The sequence below is a fragment of the Chrysochloris asiatica genome, unplaced genomic scaffold (genome assembly GCF_000296735.1).
Source record: "Chrysochloris asiatica unplaced genomic scaffold, ChrAsi1.0 scaffold00037, whole genome shotgun sequence".
Lineage (NCBI taxonomy): Eukaryota > Metazoa > Chordata > Mammalia > Afrosoricida > Chrysochloridae > Chrysochloris > Chrysochloris asiatica.
In genome coordinates, this window is record NW_006408555.1 from 16,317,140 (window position 1) to 16,334,144 (window position 17,005).

A 17,005-nucleotide genomic window follows, 5' to 3' on the forward strand; every position below is an offset into this window, starting at 1 on the left:
CATTGCTCTGTTCAATTCATTGTTTGGCACCTAAGTAGAGAAATTGTTGGTCTATATTTAAGAAGAGAGAGAATTCAGAAAAGAACATAAATTCTCTCTTTCCCCAGTACCAGGTTTACAGGTGAAATTTTAGAGGGTTTCGGTCCATCTCCTGTTGTTTGTGACCTCTCTGTCCTTACTTCTGTAGTCAGGACAGCTGAACGAGTACACGGAACGGAAAGAGATGTCGGCAGATGTGGTGTGCATGAGCCTGGCCAATGTCCCGCCTGGAGAGCAGAGGTCTCGATTCTTGGCTGTGGGGCTGGTGGACAACACAGTCAGAATCATCTCCCTGGACCCTTCAGTGAGTGTCACCCTTGACTTCAAAAATCTTCCCATTCAAACCTGAGCACCTAACTCCTGATGTCCATCCCTGACTGAGATCAGCTGGCCTGGACCCTGACGTTCGCTACCTTAAGAATCTTCTGCTGTCAGTTTAGGAGTACTGATCTTACCTACTAAATGCTTTTTTGGCTTAAGACTTGATTCCCTTTTGTAGTTTTAAAAACTATATCAAAAAACTGCATTCAGGGACTTTAGAAGACTTTAGGAGAGTTGTTAAAATGCTGTCAAGCTGGTTCTGACTCAGTTACCCTGAGCGGCTGGTGACCTTGTGCTGTTCAAACCAACCATGCGGTCTAATGCTTATTCTGCAATACCAAACCAGAACTCCTTTAGGGAAGTGCTCTTTATTATTTTATCACTATCCATTTTAACAAGGAAGAGTTCATCCAGAACCTATTCTAGAAGTCACCTTGTTGTTGTGTGCCACAGAGTCAATTCTAACTCATAATGACCCTGTAGGACATTTTAGAGCTATACCTTAGGGTTTTCTAAGCTATAATCTTTACAGGACAGATTGTGAGATCTTCTCCCATAGAGTGGCTTATGAGGTCCAACCACAGTTCTATTGGTTTGCAGCTGAGCACTTAACTATTGTGCCACTCAGGGTCCTTAAAAGTAACCCACAACTTGTAGGATTCACTCAGCAGATTTCCTGTTCCTAAGAAAGGTCTTCACTCCTAGAATCAGTTTCCTTTGGTATGTTTTTCTCCCAAATTGGTCATGTCCTGTGTTCTTACTGTTTCTTCTCTCTTTGTCCCTTAGGACTGCTTGCAACCTCTGAGCATGCAGGCTCTCCCAGCCCAGCCTGAATCCTTGTGTATTGTGGAAATGGGGGGGACTGAGAAGCAGGATGAGCTGGGTGAGAGGGGCTCTATTGGATTCCTCTACCTGAATATTGGGCTACAGGTAAGGGGTCTAGAGACTCAACGGCCTTTAGGTGTGTCCTGTTTTCTACTTCCCTTTTAATTAGAACAAATCTGATAGAATCTGTCCCCTGACATTAAGTATTTTCTTAAAGGGTCTTTACGTCTCTTAAAATTAGTTGAGACAACTGCACTGGGTCAGAGTAGAGGACTCTAAGGGGTTCCCACAACATGCAGCTTGCCAAACTCAGTCCATATGGTCACTTACGGACTCTGATAGCAATAAAGAACCCAAAGGAATTCTTTTTTTCAGCAACGTGTTGTTAAGTGCTGTTGAGTTGGTTCCGACACATAGTAACCCTGCATAGGATTTTCAAGGAACAACTGGTGAGCTTGAACCTTTGTGGTTCACACCGACTTTGCAATCCAGCACATTAACCCACAGCACCATACCAGAAGTCCTTTCAGCAATATAGTGTTCAAGTATTTTTTCCTTTCTAATTTAGAACTCTAACATACAGCTTCATGCACCCATCTTCCTATTCCCGTTGTATTTATTACCTTGTATTCCAAGATGACGTATTTCATCCACTAATACTTTGTTTATTTAGGGTCTTAATGCCATTACACCCAACACAATTAGCCGTAATTCCTTAGTATTTTGACACAGTGTCCATATTATTTTTCTCTTTTCCCCCCAAAAGTTTTCACAATTCTTTTCGGTATCCCCACAAACATTTGTATTTTTTGTCTGTATATAACTGCTCCTTCCCTCCTCTTTTTAAAAATTAGAGAAAAAAAATTCTATTGTAAGGTCATTTGGGCTGTAGAATTTCCTTCTTTGTCGACCTGGCAACTTTATTCCTCATGGTAGTTGTCATGTTCCTGTAAACTCATAATGAGGTCTAGACCAGTGCATTCCAGTAGACATGTAGTGTGAGCCACATACGTACTTTCAACTTCAAGTAGGCTCATAAACTGATGGCATTGAATTCACCCAAGATCAAGAATACCATTTTAGCAGGTAAATATAAAATCACGAGATTTCCTTCTTTTTCTGTATTGAATCTTTGCAGTCTTGTTTGTATTTTGCACTTTATACTTTGTGCACACATCAGTTCTGACTAGGCTCCATGTGATCAGTGTCTAATGTATTGGACATCACAGACCTACATGTTGATTTCAGTCAGATTTAATGGAGGTGGGAACGGAGTAGCATTCATAAACACATGGCTTAGATTCATGGTTTTACTAGGAGTTGCTTTATCATGTCTTTGCTTACCTGAAAATACTGTTTATGCAGGAAATGGATACTTTATTTCTGGGTTTTTTTTTAACCTGTTTTCAGCGTCAGGAGTCGGTGCCGTAGCAATCTATAATTGTGATAAATGGTTTATAGTTTTTGTGTTGTTAAGTAATATGTACTTGTGCCTTTTTATATATTTGTGTTATCAGACTATTACAGTTTTAGTTTGGGATCTTTAAATTGCCTGACTGTAAAGCTGCTCAAACTCTCCCCTATCAAACTGGCATCTTTGACCTTTGATCATGGCTTCACTGTCTAGGTGACTTCCTTGCCTTTGGGTACAACAATGTGTTCCACACACATGAGTAGTATTCTTGCCCTAGTTCTGAATTAGCCTTTTTTCTTATGAGCCTTTTTGCCTTTCAGAAGCTATAGAGATTAACATTTGCAGGTATTTCAAAAGTTTGTGGGAAAATTCCACTATCATTTTTGTTTTTTTTAAAAAACATTTTCTTGTGAATTGAATGAAGGTTTACAGACACGATCATCAGTTTTACATTCATCACATCATATACTTTGTTTCATCTCAATGATTACAGCCCCCTCCAAGCAACAACAGTTACCTCATTTCCTCCCTGTGCTTTCAATTTCCATTTCACCCTCCTTCCCATCCCTTCTCAACTTTGTCCTTAAAATGTTGGCATTAAAAAAAAAATACTGTTTTTATTACAGTCCCTTCTCTGCAGCAACAGTTAAGCAACTTCCTCCTTGTGGCTCCCCATTTACATCTTATAGTTTACAAATGAACAAAGCAAAAATATTTGATCTACACATAAAACAATGTATATTCATTTCAGTGTCCAAAGGGCACATTCTATAAGCCAGCCTCCTGCCCACAGCTGCTGTGTCTCTCCATGCCACTGTCTAGGCAGGGATCTCATGCTCTTCTTTCTTGGTGGTCCTGGGATGGTCTGTTCTGAAATCAAAGATTTACTACTGCCATTTTTAGTTACACATCTGCAATTGCAGTTGATTTTCCACTATCTTTTCATTTCACTTTTCTAGCAACTAATTGAATGAAGGGAATGAGTGATAATTAGAATGTTCTTAAAACCCCCAAGGCATTATCCTTCCCCTGCTCTGAGGACTCAGGGCAGAGGTTTTCACCATAGCTGTTGAACTCCTGTCGTGAGTAGGCATCACATGCTCTCTGCTTTTGCTCAGAATGGTGTGCTGCTGAGAACTGTCCTGGACCCTGTCACTGGAGATCTGTCTGACACCCGCACTAGATACTTGGGGTCCCGTCCTGTGAAACTGTTCCGTGTCCGGATGCAAGGCCAGGAGGCAGTAAGTAGTTAAGGGGCTGGTGCCAACATAGAAGATTCCCCTTGGTATAATATAGCTTTCACTTTTCACATATCCACCAATACCTAGCAAGGTTGACATCAGCTCTTAGTTTCCTTCATGTTGGAATTCTTGGGTCCCTTACTCCAGAGCTTCTTAAGCCATAGATTGCTTACAGGTGATTTGAGATATTGACCCTCTCAATTACCAGATTGGGCAAGGGCCGCTGAAGGGGACTGGAAACATTCAATTTATGTTTCAGTGGCCATGACTAAATCTTGCCTTTGCCATTGCATCAATTTATTGTGTAATTGTTACGGTTTATGATGTAACATAAAAGAGGTTGGGAATCGCCCTTTGTTTTAAGCAGGGGGAGGAGGGCAGTTGCTGTGTGGTTTTTGTGGTGAATCTCACATGTGTGAGTGTAGAACTGTGCTTCATGGTGTTCACTGCCTGAACAATCTGCAAGGCCTTTCTTCAGAGGTGCTTCTAGGTAGATTCAAATCACCAGTGTTTCAGTTAACAACTAAATGCATTAAACTGTGGCCTAGAGAGATTAAGAAATTACCTAGCTCACAGGACCAGTAGTAACCCATGCTTTTAGCAAACACTCAGCTTCTCCTCATTAGTCATCTTAAGATACCTTTTAGGTGTCCATATTTCCTTGGGGAATTCTTCTGACTGAAATTTGGGGGATAGAGTTTTTGGTCCACTCACTTTTTGTGTGTTTTTCCTAAACTTACTGGAGGTGATTTTCTTTCCTCAGGTGTTAGCCATGTCAAGCCGCTCGTGGCTGAGTTATTCTTACCAGTCTCGTTTCCATCTCACCCCCTTGTCTTATGAGACTCTGGAATTTGCATCTGGCTTCGCCTCTGAACAGTGTCCTGAAGGTATCGTGGCCATTTCCACCAACACCCTAAGGTGAGTGCAGTGTGTTGAATGAACTTCAGTGGAAACTTCTGTGCCTAGAGCTTTTATTTTGGTTCCACCAGAATTTTGAGGGAGGTGGTGGCAGAGAGCCCACTCGTCACCATGGGCCTGTGTGTTGTAATTGAAACTTCATTTGGCTCCTGATCAGGGGTTGAAGTACCTGGGAGCCAAGTTTTGTTGTTTGTAATTCTGGCTTCTGTTTGGACTTCCATGTCAAGTTTTAAATATTTAACATTACAGTCCAGTGTGCTTGGGGTCCAAGATTCTCATTTTCCATTAAAAAGGCAGTACTGTTCGTTTGAATGAGCTTTATGTCACTGGTAACCTTTTCTCACTCTGTCTTGTTATTTGCAATATTGCATCTTTAATTCTAAAAACTTACGCTTTTTGCAACTTAATGGAACTTTTTATCCTGACAAAGTTGACTTGAAAAGTGATTACTATCTCTGTAGCATTCCTAACACAATGCCAAACAACCTGTTTGATTTTTACTGTTTTCAACGTGCAGTACAGCCAGACTATTATCTATCTGTTCACAATGGAATTACAGCTTGTTAATAAATTAACTAACCCTGGTGTAGCACTGTAGGATAAGCACTGGACTGCTAACCTCAGAGATTTGCAGTTCAACCCACAAGCCACTCTTTGGGAGAAAGATGAAACTTTCTACTCCAATAAAGATTTACAGCCTTGGAAAACGGAATACAGTCAGAACCAACTCAATAGCACTTAGCAACAGTAATAACAATAAAGTGACCACTGTTGCTTGTGGCACTATAGGATAAGCACTGAACTGCTTCCCACATGGTTGGCAGTTCAAATTAAGCACCCACTCCAAAAACCTTATACTGGGTCGTTACGAATCATAACTGTATCTCTACCTGTCAGCATCCCGTCCCTCCTTTGAGGATCAGCCTCAGTATAGATAGCTTCATCCATGCTCCCTCTGATCATTTTATATGCTTGTGTTCCCTAACTCATCTGAAGTTCCAGTTAAACAGTCCCCACAATTTTCAAATGATTTTCCTAGCAGCAGAACTTTTTTCTCAGAAGAAAAAAGTTAAAAAAAAAAAAAAAAAAGTGGGGGGATGGTGAGCTATTTGAATCATAGTTTTAATGCCTCTATTTTTAGTAGTCACTCTCAGAACCAATCATTTCTCTTTTTTGGCTGTTATGAATAATGTTGCTATGTACATTTGTGTACTCATTTTAAGAGAGACATAACAAGGGGGGTTTCAGAAAGGTTGTGGAAAGATAGTATTAAAAGATAATGGATCTCCCATGTAAACTATCACATAATTCACAATAAACATTTAAAAAAAACTTTTTTGAAAATTATAAAGATAATGGAGTTTTTTCATGAACTTTTGAAGCCCCTGTATACATTTTCATACTAGGCTATGTGATAACTATGTTTAACTTTCTGAGGAACAACCAGACTTTACCAAAGAGGCTGCACCATTTTTACATTTCCAACTTCAGTGTATGGGGCACTCCATACTAGTGTTCTCCTTTTTAAATGGAGTGCCTACTGTGCACATTGCTTTACAGCAGACTTTGCTCCATTACATCATTTCTTGGGAATCATTTAGTGTGAGTACTATATAGTAACGACAGTAGTCCTTTTTTGACCTGTATTTGGGTTGTTCTATAGTGTTTTGCTTTTAATACTGTTATAGTGAAAAATTGATCCACATATCATTTCACATGTGAACATAGGGTGGTTTCTTACAAGTGAAATTACTGGGTTAGACAAAGAGTATATCCATGTGTCATTTTAACAAATTATTCTTGCATATCTTTTTCCTTTCGGATTTGACTCAGTTGTGATATCTTCTATATCTGTGGTCCTAGTTTCTTATGTCTTGAGCCATTTTTGGGTTTTGGGTCTCAGCTTCTTTGGATTTCACTCTTGTCATCATTCTCTTTGCCCTTGTAGTCTTTTTGTTGTTGTTTTACCTTTTAATGTAGGGAATATAACAAGTAAAACTCCAGCATCAGACAGAGATCAAGTAACTGTTTTTAAGAGAACTTGGGTTCAGCTTGTTCTCCATTTCGTTTGCCCTGTCTGTATGTCTCATTTGACAGAAGCTTATAGTTACCGTATTTGGAATTATTGTTTTTTATTTATCGTTCTTATCAGGTTTTGTCAGTAATGAGGATAAATCTAATTTCATTGTACTGTGATTCTGTCACATTATCTTTAGGGTGATAAAAAATTCCTTTGGCTCCTGTAATGTTCACTAGTGAAAATTACTTTCCGTTTCCTATAAAAGCTCCTAAATTAGAAGGCTGTATTTTTGTGGTGTGAGGTTCCGGAGTGCTGCAAGTGGTTTGTGCATGCTTACTGACCTAAAGTTGAGCCCACCCGTGGGAAAAAGGTTACAACCAAGAAAACCCTATAGAGCAGTTCTATTCTGTAACACGTCGGGTTTCAGTGAGTTGTAATAAACTCCAAAAGCCAGGAGTTTGGTTTTCACAAGATCAACAGTTCATACCTATCATCTGCGCCTCGGAAACCATATACAGGGTCGCTATGAGTTGGAACAGTTTGATGACACTTAACAGCAACAAGAATGTTAATATTAGAGCTTCAGGGAATAATAGGTTTGCCCTGACAACTCATGGTGCGTTTGAGCACCAGTTGCTAGGCCCTTTAGCTTCACTACTTTGCTTTTTGCCATAGGATTTTGGCGTTGGAAAAGCTAGGTGCTGTCTTCAATCAAGTAGCCTTTCCATTGCAGTACACACCCAGGAAATTTGTCATCCACCCTGAAAGTAACAACCTTATTATCATTGAGACTGATCACAATGCCTACACCGAGGCCACAAAAGCTCAGAGGAAGCAACAAATGGCAGAGGTACTACCGACCTTCACAGGTTTAAATTATAAAGTGTTTGTGTAAAATTGTTGTAACTTTGTATTGTTTGTTATTTTTAAGGTTCTCAGGTCTTTTCGGGTACTTTGCCAAGTTCTTGGTCTTTAAAGGCTTCTTTGTGACTTAGGACTAATATGCTGGTCTGATTTTATTCAGCATTCAACTCCATCTCTGGAAGAGTTCTTTATCCTTGAACTTCCATACAAGGCTGTCTGTTGGATTAAAGCCCAAAGGAAAAGGAGACATCTTTCATTTTCCCCAAAGCACCAGTTCTTCTAAAAAAATCCACTACTGACAACTATGTAGAACCCTCTCCTGCCTGGGAGAGAGGAGACAAGTAGAAGTCTTATTTAGTAAGGGAGATCAGACCCTGTTAGGTAGAAAGGAGTTTCTTTATCACTAGTCAGGAGTCACCACGGCTAAGCTCTTTTTTATGGCACTTGCTACTAATAAATAGTGTATAAGAGAATACAACCATGGGTAAAAGCTGATATCTCTTTAGTGACCTCTCCCGTTTTTCCTTGTCTGTACACCTCTCCTTTAATTTTTATTTTGGAATCCTGGTTTCGGTCAGCAGATTTTGCTACTTTGACTATTATGAGCTCCACTGGAGGTATCTTAACTACCTGTCTACTTCTCACCCAGCACCTGCCTTTGGACACTCTGACTCCCTGTTCTTTGTCTTAGGAAATGGTTGAAGCAGCAGGGGAGGATGAGCGGGAGCTGGCCGCAGAGATGGCAGCAGCATTCCTCAATGAAAATCTCCCTGAGTCCATTTTTGGAGCTCCCAAGGCTGGCAATGGACAGTGGGCCTCTGTGATCCGTGTGATGAATCCTATTCAGGGGAACACATTGGACCTCGTCCAGCTGGAACAGAATGAGGCAGCTTTTAGGTAAGAAGCTCAGGAATCCAGGGTAGACTGAATAGCAATTTTCTAGGTTTTGCAACTGATGCCTGTTTTTTTTGCTGCTTTGTCTGTGCAGTGTGGCTGTGTGCAGGTTCTCCAACACTGGTGAAGACTGGTATGTGCTGGTGGGTGTAGCCAAGGACTTGATCCTGAACCCAAGGTCTGTGGCTGGCGGCTTTGTCTACACTTACAAACTTGTGAACAGTGGCGAAAAACTGGAGTTTTTGCACAAGGTATGAACTAGCCATTGGTTCTTCTGGATCTTAGGTCCTACTGAAGTCTCCTACTTTGCTGAATTTGTGGGTTGGGTCTTCCTGGTGGTCATTTTGGAGGCTAGCTTATGAATTCTAACCCATCTCTTGGCAGGACATGGCAAATGCTGGGGGTGTCAGACTTTTGTGTACCAGTGCTTTTGTGTGTTGCACTGTGAGGAGGAGATATGTGATTCAGCCCCTTGTTTGCTAGTCTTAACTGAACATGCAGCAATTTCTGACCATCTTTCAGCAGTTCTAAAGAATCTGCTTCTCTCCTCTGATGGCCCATGACTATGATTCCTTCAGCCCTGTCATAAGGGAGGGGGTATTCTCCCAGAAAGAACTACTTTAATTCCCTTGTTTGTGTTAGTTATTATCTCTGTTATAGTTAGGATGGATCTAGGTTGTTCTCAAAGATATAAAGATTAGGTAGTGTTTCCCTATGTTTCAATTCTATGTGATTTATTAGTTATCAGGAGGAAAAGACTAGTTAATACCTTAACTACAGAAGATCCAGCAAGTGAAAAGCTCATCCACTTGAATTGTAGACCCCATTATCTCACTTTTCTCTAGCATTCCATTCTTACCCTCTTAGAAACCATGGTCACTTCTTAGATACTGAGATTTCATCAATAGTACCTGTGAAACCATATACTAGCTCTGAGGCAGGATTCATCAGGCTTCTTTCATTTACTAGTGATGTTGATCAATTGCATGGTGACAGGCTGCATAACATGTAGAACCTGTTTCTTGGAGACTGCTGTGTATAGGGTTTATTTCTCTGATGAGCCAGAGATCTATAACTAGCTGTGTTTTTATAAGCCAAATGCTTGTGGAAGAAATTAATTTCTGGGTCAAAGTGGTGGGGCTGGTGTGTGGCTCAGTGTTTTTCCACTAGAATCTATTATGGCTGTTTCTCTCACAGACTCCAGTTGAAGAGGTCCCTGCTGCCATCGCCCCATTTCAGGGGAGGGTCTTGATTGGTGTGGGGAAGCTTTTGCGAGTTTATGACTTGGGGAAGAAGAAGTTACTTCGAAAGTGTGAGAATAAGGTAAATATGCTGCAGAGGGGCCAGGCTGGGTTGTTAACATTGTCTGTTTTCCATGTGTTTTTATTAGAAATTTGAGGGCAGGAGTAGCTTGAGTCTTGTTGGCTTCTTCAAATCAAACAACAGATTTCTAGCTTGCTTGCTTGTAGAAAAGATTTAACTCTTATGCATAGGGGCATGTATTTCTGCTATGTTAAAAACTATATGGTGCTTTTACCAGTCTTGTAGGAATTTATTGCTGACTGCTGATCTGTGGTGTTTGGCATTCTTACCCTGTATATGTTGTACTCAGAGTGATCTGGGCTTTTTATGGATTCTGAACTGAATTTTACCCATTTCTTACCTTGTTTTCCAGCATATCGCCAATTACATCTCTGGAATCCAGACCATTGGACACAGGGTAATTGTGTCTGATGTCCAAGAAAGTTTCATTTGGGTTCGCTATAAGCGTAATGAGAATCAGCTCATCATCTTTGCTGATGACACCTACCCTCGATGGGTCACTACAGCCAGCCTCCTTGATTATGACACTGTGGCTGGTGCAGACAAATTTGGCAACATTTGTGTGGTGAGTTGATGTTATTTCCTTGGGTTGTAGTGACTTTTAGGAAAACTGGTTCAATTGTTAATGTTTTGGGTAATGACACAGACCCAGGATTATGAGCCTTAATATGAAAAAACAAAACCAGTAACCAGTTACCATCAAGTTCACTGTACCTCCTATGGTGTGTAAGAGTAGACTCTACCCCAGAGTTTTCAGTAACTGGCTTTTTGGAAGTAAATTGCCAGGCCTTTCTTCTAACACACCTCTGGGTGAGCTTGAACTTGTAACCTTTTAGTTAGCAGCCAAGTTCATGAATCATTTGCACCACCCAGGGACTCTATGGAAAGTTAAAACAGGAAAATTTGTTCCTGCAAAGACCAGCTCTAAAGTCCTGGTGTGGGTTGTAGGTTAAGCATTGGACTGCCAATCGTAAGGTTGGTGGGTCAAACCCCACAGGCTGCTCCTTACCAGAGTTCCTGTGAATCTGAAACAACTCAATAGTCCTTTCAACAGCAAGGTCAGCTCTAAGAAGAGCTCTTAACAATCTTAACAGTCTCTTAGATTTTCCCCCTCCCTGGCTGACCACCCCTCTGTAGAACATGATTTAATCATGATTGGTTTAATTTGAGCTAAAGGCTGCTTACATTTTGCTTGGATTTTGCTGGTATTAAATTAATAAGCCTTGTTTGACTTCCCTTGTTTATGTTTCACTGTCTTGTTTTTTCTTAACTTTGTGGTTTGGGTGAAAGTTTACAGAGTAGTTTGGTTTTCCATTTAATACTAAGTACACATTTTGTTACCTGACATTGGTTGCTCTCTCCACAATGTAGCAGCACTCCTCCCACAGCCTCCCTATTTATCATTTCCAGTCAGTCTTCTTTCCTATCTCTTCTGACTTCTGAACTTATCCCTAAGCAAATGCTGATCTTTGGATAGTGTGTAGTTGATTGTTCTAAGGAGTGCCCACCTCTCGTTTTTTACTATTTATTTTATGTATTCCATGTTGTTTTTTGCTCTTGACAATTAGAGCCTCACTCCTGAGTTGATTCTCTTGGGGTTGGTTCCTCACATTCCTGCTCCATCAGGCAGTCAGGTGTAGGAGATTCTGGCTCCGGCCAGATGGAGTCTGTAGGCTTGTTTGTAAGGATGGGGTAGACAAGTTGTTTGGTGACCCAGGTGAGCAGATATGGAGCCCAGCCCTTTGACTTGTATCACTTTCTCATAGGTGAGGCTTCCACCTAACACCAACGATGAAGTAGATGAAGATCCCACAGGAAACAAAGCCCTCTGGGACCGAGGCTTGCTCAACGGAGCCTCACAAAAGGTAAGGTTCCAGAAGGGGCCCTGAGGGACAGGTGCTGGCCTGTCTAATACATTGTTCCCAGTTGCCCATTGTCCTATTTCATTGAATTGCCCACAGCGTGCTGACTGTGCTTTCCTGGGCCTGGCTTTTTCTTTTTGGAAATTCCCAAGCTGAGCGCACCCAGCCTGTGAATTACGGGTTTGGCATAAGACAATAATTTCATTTCTATGCCTCATTCTCTGTCTGAAAAATCAGAATTTTTCAGAAACGTTTTAGCAATCATTGTCAACTCTTTGGAGAATAGTAGCTGTCCAGGTTCTTTTCCAGCACTTCCCAGCCCTTCTCTGAGGTTAGTCCGGGGCTTTAACCTTCTCAGATATGAATGTGCTGCTTACACAGAGCCTCAGAAGACAGAGCCATTTTAGAGTTAAGCCTAGTATTTTTTTTTCCTTTCATTATGGTGAAAGTTATATAAAAGAAAATATTTGTTATTACAACCACTTTTATATGTATAATTAAGCGATATGAACTACATTCACTGTACAATCACTACTCTGTTTGCACATTCTTTCATCACCTTTAACAAAAACTCAAGTTCCATTGCTCTATTTTACCATTTCCAAATTTTTCAGACAAGTTTGATTAATTTATCAAAAAAGGTGGTTTTTTTTTGGTTTTGCTGTGATTGCTTATGAAAAGTGATGTGTGTGAGGAACTATGCTCACAAATAAATGTGAAAACATGTAAATAGTCATAATTTTAAGATTGTGAAATCTGCCTATTAAGAATCTAGAGCCAGCTCCAATCATTTAGACTGTACCTCATCTGTTTTCATGGTACAGGCTGAGGTGATTATGAACTACCACGTCGGGGAGACAGTCCTGTCGTTACAGAAGACCACGCTGATCCCTGGCGGATCTGAATCACTTGTGTATACAACTTTGTCAGGAGGAATTGGCATTCTTGTCCCATTCACTTCCCATGAGGTAAGCACTCCCTTACTCCCAAGCTCATTTCTTTGTGCTGAATCTGTCTAAGAGGACAAATCTGGAAATTTTATAAGACTATAGTCAGAAGTGCCTGGGCAGATAAGGAGTATTTATACTGTAATAAGATGTGATTTCACTCTGATGTTAGTACAGGTTTAGTAGTCTGAGTCCCCTTCCCTCACCCCCCCCCCACACACACACACACATACGCCAAAGCAAACAAACACAAACACCCTAGAATCCTTGAGATAATTTGAGATTCATAGTGAGGTAACCTTGTTTTTACAAAGTAGAATTACCCCCATAGTGTTTTTGGAGGGTGTAATGGTGCGGTGCTGTGGGTTAATGCATCAGACTGCAAAGTCGTTTGAACTGCAAGTTCGGTGGTTCAAACTCACCAGCTGCTCCTTGGAAACCCTATACAGGGCCGCTATGGGTCGGAATTGATTTGACGGCACTTCACAGCAACAACAAATCGTGATGGAAGAAATCATCAGGCTTTTTTTCTGTGGCACTGCTGGGTGAATTTGAACTACCCATCTTCAGATCAGTACTTTAGTACAAACTACTTACTCCATCCAGGAACCTAGTTTGAAAGGAACCCCACATTGGTTATTGTGGTATAGAATTGTTGTTAGTGCCATCAAGTCAGTTTCAACTCAGGGATCCTATGTAGAGTTTCCGAGACTTTTAAATCTTTACTGGATCAGAAAGTCTCATTTTCCTCCTATGGAGTGACCTGGTGGGCTCAATTCTTGGACCTTGTTCACAGCCCAGTGTTTTAAGTCCGAAAGTTCTCATTTAGGGTATAAATGTCATAGAAAATAACTTTTCAGTTTGGTCCATAATGAATTTTTTGTAAACCATATGTTGTTGTTAAGTGCCGTTGAGTCAGTTTTTTCCCATGGCAACCTTGTATAGGGTTTCTGAGGAGTAGCTGATTGGTAAGCTTGAACCACCAACCTTATGGTTTAAGCCAACCTTGCCAGTCCTGCGCTTATCCTACAACGCCACACCAGAAGTCCCATAAACCATATTGTTCAGTGCCAACAAGTCGATTCCGACCCATAGTGACCCTGTATATAGTAGGGTTTCCAAGGAACAGCTGGTGAGCTTGAACCACCAACCTTGTCGTTCAAACTTTGAAGTTTGATGCATTAGCCATATAGTTTATCAAAATTTACAAATTTAGATGCAATATGCAGAGTGATGGAAATGAAGAAAGCTATAGATAGTAGCTCTGGTAGCGTAGTGGTTACGAATCGGGCTGCGAACTGCAAGGTCAGCAGTTCGAAACTACCAGCTGAGAAAGATGAGGCTTTCTGCTCCCGTAAAGATTTACAGCCTCGGAAACCCTGTACAGTGTCGCTATGAGTCAGAACTGACTCCATGGCACACAGCTAGCCAGCCAGGGTCTGCTAAGGTTGGTTTGTGTCATTCTAGCTAAGGAAGCTGATCTCTCTGACATAAATTTAGTTAGGACCCATTGCAGTTTTGAGCTTTCCTATTGTAGCAGTGTTGAAAGTGTTGAAGAGCAAAGATGTCTGTTCGAGGACTAAGGTGTGCCCTGACACAAGCCATGGTATTTTCAATAACCTCGTAGGCATGTGAAAGTTGAGCAGTGAATAAGGAAGACAGTAGAAGAATTGATGCATTTGAGTTAGAGTGTTGGAGGAGAATATTGAAGGTACCATTGACTGACAACAGAACAAATAGATCTGTGTTGGAAGAAATACAGTTAGAGTGCTCTTTGGAAGCCAGGATGGCCAGACTACATTTCTCATACTTCGAACATATTGTCAGGAGGGATATCAGTCACTGAGAGAGGGATATCGTGTTTGGTAAAGTGGAGAGTCAGAGAAAAAGAGGAAGACCCCCAACAAGATGGATTGGCACAGTGGCAGCATCAGTGGGCTCAAGTGTAGCAGCAATTATGAGGTTGGCCCAGGACCGGGCAGTGTTTCGTTCTGTTGTACACAGATCCCTGTGAATTGGTACCGACTCAATGGCACTTAGTAACTACAAGAAGATTGTAACAGGGATCTCTATATTCGTCAGAGAAGCAACTAGATAATTATCACCATTTTGGTAAAAATCAATGTGTTCATCCCTCTGGAAACCAGAGACTGATAGTTAAAATCATTTTTTTCTTAGTGTGACAGTCAGTTTCTTCCTTCCAGGACCATGACTTCTTTCAGCATGTGGAAATGCACCTAAGGTCTGAACATCCCCCTTTGTGTGGGCGGGACCATCTCAGCTTCCGTTCCTATTACTTTCCTGTTAAGGTAGGTTTTGTTGGAAATTTGAGTTCATAGCAGTCCTTAATTGAAGGAGCAGTAGAAGGTGAGCTGACGGAGGCAGCAATGGGGGCTTGGGTACCTAGTGATACTCGCTGCCCTCTCCCCTCAGGGTAGACCATAGTCATAAGAGACTCATACACACCCAGTTTTGTTTGTCTGAATTCTGACATGAGCTGTTAAAGGGGTTCAGGTATTTGTAACACAATAAAAGGCTTTTCAGTGAAGCTTCTACTTTATTAAACATGTGCCATTTTCTTAGGCCATTGAACCTTTGTCTTCTCTAATTTCTCTACATTTTAGAATGTGATTGATGGAGACCTCTGTGAGCAGTTCAACTCCATGGAACCCAACAAACAGAAGAACGTCTCTGAAGAACTGGATCGAACCCCCCCGGAAGTGTCTAAGAAACTTGAGGATATCCGAACCCGTTATGCTTTCTGAGCCCTTCTTTTACTTGTGGAGCTTGCCGGGAACTCTGTGTTCTGTTTCCCCCACGGCCACCACATCTACCTGACTTTGTACTCATATGCCAGAAGATGGCTGTGTAATTTAGACTTTGTGATATTAAAGCTAATAGCTCTTTCCCATCAACACTTTTCCCTGAAATGACTGGTTCCCCCTAAAATTGGCATGAGATTGCTAGATTCTCCCAGCCTGGTACAAAATACTGTGTGCCCCAGGTTCCAGTGTGGATTAGGATGGCCTCTTTTCTCTAAGCCTCCCTCTATATTGATATTTCTGATTTCTGGCTCTCCACTTTTGTACACTTCCTTAATTTTTAACTGGTTTTCCTGTAAATATAGTTTTGTACAATGTTATTTTTGTGGGAGGGAGGGGATAAAGCCAAAGTTTGAATCAGGTTGCATATAGTATAACTCCTGAGTTCTGCCACTCTGGAACCTAGCCTGAAATACAAACCTAGCTTTTCAGGTGGCTGACGTCCTTGTGTCTTTTATGGGGGTGAGGACTTAGATGGGAGATTTGAGCCTGATTGAAAGAAGGAAGAGCTGAGTATACTTCCTTCTAGGTACCTGCTGATACTGATCCTGTGTAGTCCAGTCCTCCTCTTCCCTTGCCTCCCCAAATTCGGTGATGGTTTCTGTGACTTTCCTCACCCTTTCTGCTCTGCAGATAAAATGGGCTCCATAGTAACTATGAGGTGAGCTACACTTTTCCCCGTTAGGTATTTAGGGTGGCAGATTTCTCGTCTCCTGTTTTAATCTTCTTGTACTTTTATGTCTTGGAGTGAGGGATTCCAGCTAGGTAGTCTATTTCAACAGATGTTCCCTTCACCTCTCCAGATCCTGAAATGATCTTTTGCCACATGACTACTAGGAGGGGGTTAGTAAATACAGAAGAATCCAGATACTACTCTCTCTTAAGAACAAAGCCAGTGTATGTGGGCCCTATTTAAAGGCATATGGCTAACCAAAGGATGCCTGTCTTAGGTATAGCCGACATCTTGGGTGGGGCTCTGGAGGCCTTTGGGTATAAGAAAGGAGCTCTTGGGGGTCTGCCAACTCTGGGTGGGTCTAGTCTCAAAAATATTTTAACCTATTGAGAATTTGGCTTCTTCCTGCCTAGTTGTATGGCAAGCCCTAATCTTCAAATATGTTCAACAAACACAGTCGTCTGAGAAACAACATAGGTATTTGAGTTGTGAAGTGCCATTGAGTCAGTTCTAACTCATAGTGACCCTGTACAAGGTTTCCAAGGACCAGCTGTTGGGCTTGAACTGCCAACTTGGTGGCTATTCGTCCTACAGTGCCACACCAGGACTTTGAGTGGTGGTGGTTGATGCTGGTTGTGTGCCACTGAGTTGGTTCCGGCTCTTAGCAACTCTGAAGAGTTTCCAGTGGTATATACAGGAGCAGAAAGCCTATCTTTCTCCCACAGAGCGACTGGTAGACTTGAACTGTAGACCTTGCAGTTAGCAGCCTAGCTCATAAACCACTGTGCTATCAGAGCTCCTTTGAGTAGTGGATCCTTATTTCTAGTCTACTTTCTTGAAAT

The 17,005-nt window shown here is 41.4% G+C and overlaps 1 protein-coding gene across 1 annotated transcript in view; it reads left to right on the forward strand.

Annotated features, from left to right (window-relative positions):
• The window catches only part of SF3B3 (splicing factor 3b, subunit 3, 130kDa), a 50,169-nt gene extending 34,250 nt beyond the window's left edge, over positions 1-15,919 (forward strand). Inside the window, exons 14-26 of the mRNA XM_006860181.1 lie at positions 188-343; positions 1,147-1,290; positions 3,718-3,840; positions 4,604-4,758; positions 7,454-7,628; positions 8,334-8,539; positions 8,631-8,787; positions 9,734-9,859; positions 10,212-10,424; positions 11,626-11,724; positions 12,546-12,689; positions 14,873-14,977; positions 15,293-15,919. Coding sequence (XP_006860243.1) covers positions 188-343; positions 1,147-1,290; positions 3,718-3,840; positions 4,604-4,758; positions 7,454-7,628; positions 8,334-8,539; positions 8,631-8,787; positions 9,734-9,859; positions 10,212-10,424; positions 11,626-11,724; positions 12,546-12,689; positions 14,873-14,977; positions 15,293-15,433 — 1,944 coding nt within the window. The 3' untranslated portion in view covers positions 15,434-15,919. The remainder of the gene's footprint in view (positions 1-187; positions 344-1,146; positions 1,291-3,717; positions 3,841-4,603; positions 4,759-7,453; positions 7,629-8,333; positions 8,540-8,630; positions 8,788-9,733; positions 9,860-10,211; positions 10,425-11,625; positions 11,725-12,545; positions 12,690-14,872; positions 14,978-15,292) is intronic.
• Positions 15,920-17,005: the final 1,086 nt, after the last annotated feature.